General features: G+C 41.8%; 1 protein-coding gene across 3 annotated transcripts; it reads left to right on the top strand.

Moving 5' to 3' along the window:
* The first annotated feature begins 1,322 nt into the window (after positions 1–1,322).
* LOC108412363 (G-protein coupled receptor family C group 6 member A-like) lies at positions 1,323–8,602 on the top strand. 3 transcript variants are annotated; one of them, XM_037538202.1, is made up of 7 exons: positions 1,323–1,519; positions 1,616–1,907; positions 2,412–2,747; positions 2,841–3,200; positions 3,493–3,699; positions 3,780–3,897; positions 7,172–8,602. In XM_037538202.1, the coding sequence occupies exons 1-7, from the start codon at positions 1,326–1,328 to the stop codon at positions 8,239–8,241; spliced, it is 2,577 nt and encodes an 858-aa protein (XP_037394099.1). In that variant the 5' UTR covers positions 1,323–1,325; the 3' UTR covers positions 8,242–8,602. The 3 variants fall into 3 exon arrangements, with proteins under 3 accessions (XP_037394099.1, XP_037394098.1, XP_037394101.1); XM_037538201.1 differs by having other exon boundaries at positions 2,412–3,200; XM_037538204.1 differs by lacking the exon at positions 3,493–3,699 and having other exon boundaries at positions 2,412–3,200.
* The last annotated feature ends 235 nt before the right edge of the window (positions 8,603–8,837 follow it).

Below are 8,837 nucleotides of genomic sequence, written 5' to 3'. Positions count from 1 at the left end.
ATCAAGCTACATCAAGCGAGATTGTGCCTTTTCCCCACTCTTGCTCATGATATTTATGGACAGGATTTCAAGGTATAGCCAAGGTCAGGAGGGCATTATTTGTGGTGTCAGTTATTAATTTCAGTGTTACTAAGCTCCACTCAACTGCCAGCTAGTAACAGCAAGAAACAGTGTAAATGAAGAGAGATTAAGTTTTTAATGCGCCTTACTAAGATGCATTATAAATGCATTGCTACCTTTCATGTATAGTAACAGAAAACATTATTCAACACATTTAATGACACTGTGTATTCAGTATTAGACCACCACTACTGTTATTAATGTATTTGACCCAACTCATATTGCTCAACTCACTTTCAGCTTTTTCCTTCCTCTTCAGCTTCCTCAGGGTGTCACGCCTGCCGTCTCTGGCACCCCTGTCCGTCCAGAACCTGTCACTGATAGTGAACTCCTGCCTACGAACTCCAACTCCCACCAACTCCCCCCGGACTCTAGCATCACAGATCACATGACACTCACCAGACCTGAGTTTTAGATTACCTACACCTGTTTTCTTCAGTATATATGCTTCCTTGTCTCCACTGTTTTGTTCCCTTCTCTACAAAGCGTTCCTTTTTGCAGTTGTGCTCTTTCCGTGTATGACCTCTTTTGCCCATTTCTCCGATTCTGATTTTGTCTCCTGTATTGATCTGCCATGCTTCGACCCTGGACTGTCTGGTCTCCCTGGTATGTTTTGCGTTTGGTTTATTTGTTTCACGTTACGACTCTGGACTGTTTTTGACTGCTCTTTTGGATTTGCCTCTTTTAAGAAAGCCTCAGTAATCTATCCGCACTTGTCTCCTTCCTGCCCGGTCATGATACAGGGCATCTGTAACAAGAAACCAAACATTTCTTTTCTCCTTCCTGAAATGTCTCGGGTGTGATGTATTTGCGTTCCATTCATCCATTCATGGGATATACTGGTATACTGTGGTATTGTGGGCACGTTTCCTCTACTTTTGGTTGTATCAAATTACTTTAAAAACATTAGCCACAGTAACAGTTACCATTGTAACAATAACTTTCTTTCTCTCTTCATTTCAGCTTTGACCCAAGAACATTTGCATAAGAACATCTGATATTGGAAACCAGGTATCTCATGTTGAATTGTGGAAAACAAGTTTGAAGACCAAGGCCAAATATTTTAATTTATTTTTGTTTAATAGGCAGCAGCACACCCCCCCCATGTATTCTTTATGCCAGGACACAACCCTCTATAACAGTGAATTAAGCTTCGCTGCAGATATCCATTCTTTCATTCCAGTTTCAGCCAGTGAGTTCTCAATATGAGGTGTCATTCCAGTCTTTTTGTGCTGGGGGTGGCTGTAATGCTGGCATTGCAGTTCCATCGCAGCGTTACGGAGTCCATATGTGGAGCATATGCTCCTGGGGACATTGTCATTGGGATTCTGAGTTCAGTTCACAGTAACATAAAAGATCTTCAGCCTTGGATCCTACCAGATACATCTGCCTGTACAAAGTGAGTATACGGTTCAGCTTACTCTCCTTTGGGTGGTATTGAATTACTTTAAAGACAGGAACCTCAGTAATAGTTTTCTCTCTCTCTTCATTTCAGCTTTGATCTAAGAACTTTTGTACAATCTTTAGCTTCAATTCACACAATCGAAATGATCAATGACTCTGGATTTCTTCCTGGAATTCAGCTTGGATATCTGATGTGTGATCCGTGTGCATATGCAACCAAAGCCTTACACTGTGTGGCAGACATGCTGGCTGTTAATGGGTCACTTACAGTCCTCTCTGGCTTTTCAAAATTCAATCCACCTGTGAAAGCTTTCCTTGGCGAGAGATATACTGAAACATCTATTCCTGCTGCCAAACTGCTTAGCCTGTACAAGATTCCCCAGGTAATACTGAGCAACACGACATTCTTATAGACCCTATCCACGGCGCCCAGGGAGCAATTGGGGGTTAGGTGTCTTGCTCAAGGGCACTTCAGTCATGGATCTGTCAGCTGAGGGGATTGAATCGGCAACCTTCCAGTCACAGGGCCAGTTCCCTACCCTCCAGCCCACGACTGCCCCATATATATTTGTTTTTATTTATGCAAAACATTTTCTAAATAGTTATTAAATTGTTATACCAAATTAGTACCACAGTATTGTTATTGACAATCGCCATAGTTCATCACAAAATGTTTACATTTATATATATATATATATATATATATATATATATATATATATATATATATATATATATTTTTTTTTTTTTTTTTTAAGAATTCACAATTTTATCATTGATATAATTTGAAGGATTAAGTTAAGTTTCCCAAATTTTTCCCTTTATTTTGTTACATGTACTCTAAAGGAATCAGGTAAAATTTAAACATTCCAACTTTCTCATTACAGGTGAGTTGCTCATCTTCTGCAGCTGCCCTAAGTGACAAATTACGCTACACATCCTTCTTTCGTGTCATCCCAAGTAACATATATCAGTCGCAGGCACTCGCAAAGCTGATGAGGCACTTTAACTGGGACTGGATTGGAATTGTGAGCCTTGATGACGATTATGGAAAAGGTATCTATGAGAACTTTGTGCGACATGCAGAGAAAGAGAGGATATGCTTTGACTTTGATGAAGTGATACCAAACTACGATAATGTGAAACAGCGCATCCAGGAGGTGGCTGATATTATCCGAAACGCAACTGCCAGAGTTGTGGTGCTCTTCCTAAGAATTCAGCAGGTAGAGATGCTGTTTGAAGAGATGATTAAAACAAATACTTCTCGAACCTGGATTGCCAGTAATGCATGGTCTATGTCTCGCCTCTTAATGAAGATGAAGGGCATAAACAAGGTGGGAGACATTATTGGCACTACCTTCATCACAGGGAAGATCCCAGGTTTTGAAGACTACCTCCAGAATCTGAGGCCACGTCCAGGGGTGAGAAATGACTTCATCATGGAGTACAAACAAATGAGGTTTAACTGCAGTCAGCAATCACAGCACACGTCCCCTTTGGCCTGCAATGTGACAGACCCCCAGGAGGCAAACGATGACTACCTGCTCCAAGCTGTGGACGTGACGGAGGCCTACAGTCAGAGAGTAGCCGTGTACGCTGTAGCTCATGCCATGAAGAAACTTCTTCAGTGTAATGACACTGCCTGCTCTGGAGATACCAACTTCATGCCATATGAGGTAAAATTAGTATGTGATCTGTCTGTGAAATGTCCTGTTTTTTGCACATGACTAATTGTGAGGCTGAAATTTAATAGTAAAAATGATCATAAACTCATTTGGTATATTAACAGGGAATATTACTTTCTTTGAAGAGTTTTATACTGTAAAACATCACTTGCTGTATCAGGTTTGCTGTATCATCATGATTTCTAGCTTTGGGTTGCAGACTCTAGTATTCAGCATTCAATGTTTTTTTTGTAGACATTTTTATATAATATAATTAATAACACTTATAAATTTTGCATGTTAGCTTGTGAACATCCTTCGTACGGTGAACTTCACTTTGGACAATCAGACACACTCCTTCAATAACAATGGTGATTTTGATAATGGTTATGATGTCATGATGTGGAAAAAGATTGACGATGAAAAAATATCTGAATTGGTGGGAAAATTCCTCATAAAGAATGGGGAAGTTGATCTCTATGAGCACAGAATCCCCTGGACCAACACTACGGTGAGATAAAATTACATACTGTATGTCCCACTGTGCCTTATTCAAAGCATTAATAACTAAAAAAAAACTTTTTCATTCAGGTGCCCTTGTCCAGGTGTTCAAAGCCATGTCCCCCAGGCACAGAGAAGAACATATCAGGAATCTCCTGTTGCTATAACTGCACTAACTGTAGTGAGGGATTCTATTCTAATGAGTCAGGTGAGTAAGTTAATGAATTTTTGTTAAATTACTGCTCATTACTGTGATCATGTCAGCATTAGCAATACATCGATGGAGCTCAAGCATGGCTGAATTTGATTTACTAACTCATTGGAAAGATTTGAGTCATTGCTTCTGCAAAGTATTTCTCTATAGAGACTCTAAGGCTGCTTGATTTTATGTAACCATCAGCAACAGGTGAGGATGAAATTGTCAAACCCACCAATAAGCAGAAGTGTCCACATACTTCTGGTTATATAGCTTGTGTCCGCAGTTTTACATTTAAAGGTGCCAAAAGGGTTTTCTGGAGCAATGTCACAAAAGAACGTAAGATGTGTTGTGAGTTCAGACCACGCCTTCAACATTTGGTGCTGGTATGAGAGAAAACTGATTGAGGGAAGGGGGACCTGCCTGTAGCTAGAAGGCCAGATCCCCAAAAAAACAGATTGGGTAGATAACTTAGACTGCATGAATGAGGTTGATCAGACAGTCTAGCATTTGGATGTCTGAGTTTAGCCTAGGCAGAAAAGCAATCTAGTAACATTTACAGCATTTGGCTGACACTCTTATCTAGAGCGACTTACAGTTTGATCATTTTACACTGATAGGCGAAGGTGGTGTTAGGAGTCTTGCCCAAGGACTCTTATTGGTATAGTGTAGGGTGCTAACCCAGGTGGGGGATTGAACCCCAGTATACAGCATAGAAGGCAGAGGTGTTAACCACTACACTAACCAACCACTAGTAACATAGGCCCCATGTGTGGTGCTGGAGTAAATAGTGTAGCTATTAAGGATATAAGATGAGAAGAGAAATGGAGCAGATGAATTTGATTCTGTGTGACACTGTGGCATGCTATTAACAGACATCCAAGTCTGAACCCCTGATGAGCAAGCAAGGGGTGACGGTGGCGAGAAAAAACTCCCAGTGAGGGAGGAAGCAATCCTGGATCATGAAGATTGTGTTTAATGTGGCAGGCAAAGGGGTTGGATGAGAATAAAGCAAATAAAATGAGCATGGAGCAGAAATAGCTGTTGGAAGTAACTGGTCCATATGAGGGTTGATGGGCTTCATGACCGAAGCAACTGGATGATTCTCTGGCTACTGCGGAGGTAGTTTGACATGGAAAATCCTGTTGGCAACAGAACAGTTGTGCAGTTATGATAGTGGATGAGAATCACTTGATCACTTGCTTGAAGTTGAAGCCCCTAAAAGAAACAGTGGTGAAAGGACATGGTTGCCAGGATGGAGAACTGAACAGGATGAGAGTGAAAGCAACAGCATGAGAGGAGTCAAATCACCTAGTGACTAGGAGAGCAGCAGGATACAGGCAGCATAGTAGTCCAGTCAGAGGGGAAAAAATGAAGAAATGGAACTGAGTCGATATAAAGCTCATCCAGGGCGGAGCTCATCTGAGGTGAAGCCAAGGTAAGACAGCAATGAGTTGTGGAGCAGACCGTGTTGGATCTGAACCTATATGGACCTGATCTCCGATGGAAGATGAACCAAAGTTGAGTCAGAAATGAGGTGCAGAACCAAGGAATGTAGCTGATCTGAGATGAAACCAAGTGCAATTCGCAATGAGTTACAAAGCTTATTGTACAGGAGCTGACCTAAGATGGGGCAAAATTAGGACAGAAATAAGCTGCAGAGCCAAGTTGTACTGGAGCCAATCCAAGACGGAGCCGAGTGGAGTGAGGAGCTGCAGAACCGAGGACACATCTGAGCCAAACCAAGAGTAGTTAAACTTGAGATGGATGCCGGATGAAATGAGGTCATGAAGAATGCGAAGAAGAAGTTGCAGAGCTTGGGGTTGGGAGCCAATCCGAGACGGAGTGGGCTGAAATACAGCCATGTAGCGTCAGAATGGAGTAGCAGAGCTGGGTTGCTGGAGCTGATCTGAGATGAAATGGGCTGAGAGGGAGCTGATTTGAGATGGAGCCAGTCCAAGATGGAGCCAAGATCGGATGAAGGCTTGAGGCAGAGGGATAAGGGGTGGGGTGGGTGGGGGGGTTGTAGGACAAAAAGGGTGAGAGGGTGAGTGTGTGAGAGAGAGAGCCTGGGATAATAATGGAAGGGGATGGATGATAATGGGAGGGGTTTGGATGATAAAGGGAAGGGGGAGGAAGGGGGAGGTGCTTGGATCAGTAGATTAAACATTAATAACATTACATAATGTAACATAAGCATGGAATAGAATGTAAGTATATGCTCTATCCACATTACATTGGCAGTGAGGATAATACAGTCAGATTGAACAACTGAGACCCTAGTAAGAAAATACACAGCAGAGTAAATTAGTGATGTAGGAAGCAGAAAAACTCAAATACAAACAGCAAAAAAGGCTTAACAATATAAAGCATTGCATGCAGCTGAGTAGATGTAAGGTGTGCTGAAGAGAAAGGATGGGAAAATAAGGGAGGTGGAAAGACGAGGGCAAGAGAAAGAAGAACTGGTGGCTTGTAGATCAGGATTGAATGGCATGAAGGGGTGACAACGTCATGTCGAGTAAGTGGTGGCATGGTGACAACATTGAATAGGGCGAGCATGGCATTGTCACGTGGTCTGCAGTTGCGCGAGCTGAGGGTCAAACAATGGCAACAAAGAGCAGGTTTGTTTACCTCCTACCTGGAGCTGAGACAGAGTGGAAATACATCAGCATGAGAGAGGCAATTCTTCTAGCAGGGCACACTGATGTGCAGTTGCAGTCCAGAGAAGGGTGCAATGTAGATGAAGCTTGCAGAGGGATGCAAGCCGTTGAGGCTTTAAGCATCACAGCCGCATTGGAGGCACTGGAAACCAGGTATGGAGACTGCATGTACCTGGGAAACGAGATCCTAAGTCCGAGGCTCGCTAGCCAGAGCAGCAGGTACGATTGAAGTGGATTTCATAGGGATGTGGACTGGACTGCATCTGCAGGAGGAGCAGGCAGATGTTTGAAGGGAATTCACGAGAGAATAGAGGCCTGTGCCTCTATGTGACTTGTAGTGGCTTGTAGCTACACTAGCATCACACAACTGATTGCGAACACTTCATCATGGCAACAGAAGGTGAGGATGTGAGTTTATTGGGCGTTAGATTAAAACAATGAGGGGTTTTGCCATTTTCCTCCCCCAAACTTCAGTTATAACACAATTAAATAAAGAACTATTAGGAGGTTTAGTAATGTGTAATTTTCTCCTAGTTGTGTAGAAAGTAAAAGTAAATTCTTTCTACATTCTTCACCTGATATCTACATGATTCATTTATTTTTATTTTTATTTTTTTTCCCCTCAGATCAAACCACCTGTAAACAATGTCCAGAAGGCTTTTGGTCTCTTCCAGGGTCGAGGGAATGTCAGAAATGGAGTATCTGGTTTTTGGAGTGGTCTGCAGCTTATTCCATTGTAGTGATGATTGGAACAGTAATAGGTGCTCTACTGCTGGTGTTCTCATTCATCTTTTACATCCTACACAGAGAAAAACCCATCATAAAGGGCATCTTAGTCATTTCATGTCTGATGAAATTTGGCCTGATGGTGAGTTTTGGAGGTGTAATACTTTTCTTAGGCAGCCCAAACATCCATGTTTGCAGAGCACAACAGACCATGTATGGTCTTGGGTTCACTCTCTGTGTGTCCTGCATTCTGGTTAAGGCCCTTCACACATTCTTAGAGTTAATGTCCTCTAATCCTGCAAAGCAGCGCCAACTAAGAAAGTTTGATAAGCCCTTTGTCATCATAGGAATCCTCACTGCTATTCAAGCCCTCATCTGCATCTTCTGGATGGTATTTGATCCTGTTGATGTTGAGGAGAAACAATCAAAAACTCAGTTACTTACCCTGAACCGTCTGTGCACTCAGGGCTTTATGTATGGCTTTGGTGCGATGCATGTCTACATTGCTTTACTAGCTGTGGTGTGTTTTGGATTGGCCTTCAAGGGGAGAGGTGACAAGACCGATCCTATAGTCTTCAGCATGCTCATCCATCTGTTTGCCTGGCTTTGCTTTATTCCAATCTTCATCACTCAATATGACTCACGCCCCATCGTCCAGATCTCTGGCATTATGGTCTCCAACTACGGAGCCATCTTCTGCCACTTCACCCCAAAATGGTTTAAGATCCTCTCTGAAAAGGCTGAGACACTGAAAGTAGTAAAATTGCAAGATGATCCTCTTATAGATGACTCAGATTCAGGAGTGATTTGTGTGAACTCAAAGGATACAATATTAATACCGCAGAACCGATTCAGCATTGCAGAGTCAGAAATGTCCAACTGTAGTGGTAACAGCCTGCATCTGTCAGAAGTCAGTATTGCCTCATTTAGGCATCGGAGAGCAAGAAGTCAACGACCGAAGAGTCTGTAAGTCGTTCTTTCTCTATCAGTCGTTGTGAAATTAAGTGGTTTTACTGTTTTTCTTCACCTTTCTTGTTTTCCTGCTTAATTTGAATGATTTTCTGGTTTCTGTTTCATGTAAACTCCATCAGGTTTGCTGTACCAATCAGTCTTTCTTAAACATGAGGTTGCAGTCCAAAATGCTGTGATTGTATGGTTAGAAAAATCAGTCCATTGCCATGTCATTGTGTCAACATACTGTATTCAAAATTATGTGACTTTTATACACAGTTTTATATTATTTTTTTCAAAATACGGAAATCTTTCCATCAAAAGGGTCGTATCCCAAACATGCAAAATGATGCACATCACTCTCATACATTAAAGCAGGCACTAGTACCATAAACAACTTTTAGGACCATAGTCTTAGTGTTATTTTAAAATAGGTTTTTATTGCCAATAAGTATGTGTCTGATCTGACGTTAAGATTTAGTCAATGTCAAAGCTCTGTTGTGTCTGGCAAACTCCAGATGCTAACATGGACATGTTTATAGAAAGTAAATGCTTTTTCTGGTGTGCATTCTAAACAGTTTGATGGCATGGATGTGTTTGCTTATAGTTTTAGAA

The sequence above is a fragment of the Pygocentrus nattereri genome, chromosome 4, assembly GCF_015220715.1.
Source record: "Pygocentrus nattereri isolate fPygNat1 chromosome 4, fPygNat1.pri, whole genome shotgun sequence".
In the NCBI taxonomy this organism is placed as follows: Eukaryota; Metazoa; Chordata; class Actinopteri; order Characiformes; family Serrasalmidae; genus Pygocentrus; species Pygocentrus nattereri.
This window is presented reverse-complemented; position numbering and strand designations above follow the sequence as displayed.

Coding starts and splice junctions, on each gene's coding strand:
- LOC108412363 (XM_037538201.1), top strand. CDS start 1,326: ATGAGGTGTCATTCCAGTCTTTTTGTGCTGGGGGTGGCTGTAATGCTG. Junction 3,201..3,492: donor CCAACTTCATGCCATATGAG/GTAAAATTAGTA, acceptor TTTGCATGTTAG/CTTGTGAACATCCTTCGTAC. Junction 3,700..3,779: donor TCCCCTGGACCAACACTACG/GTGAGATAAAAT, acceptor TTTTTCATTCAG/GTGCCCTTGTCCAGGTGTTC.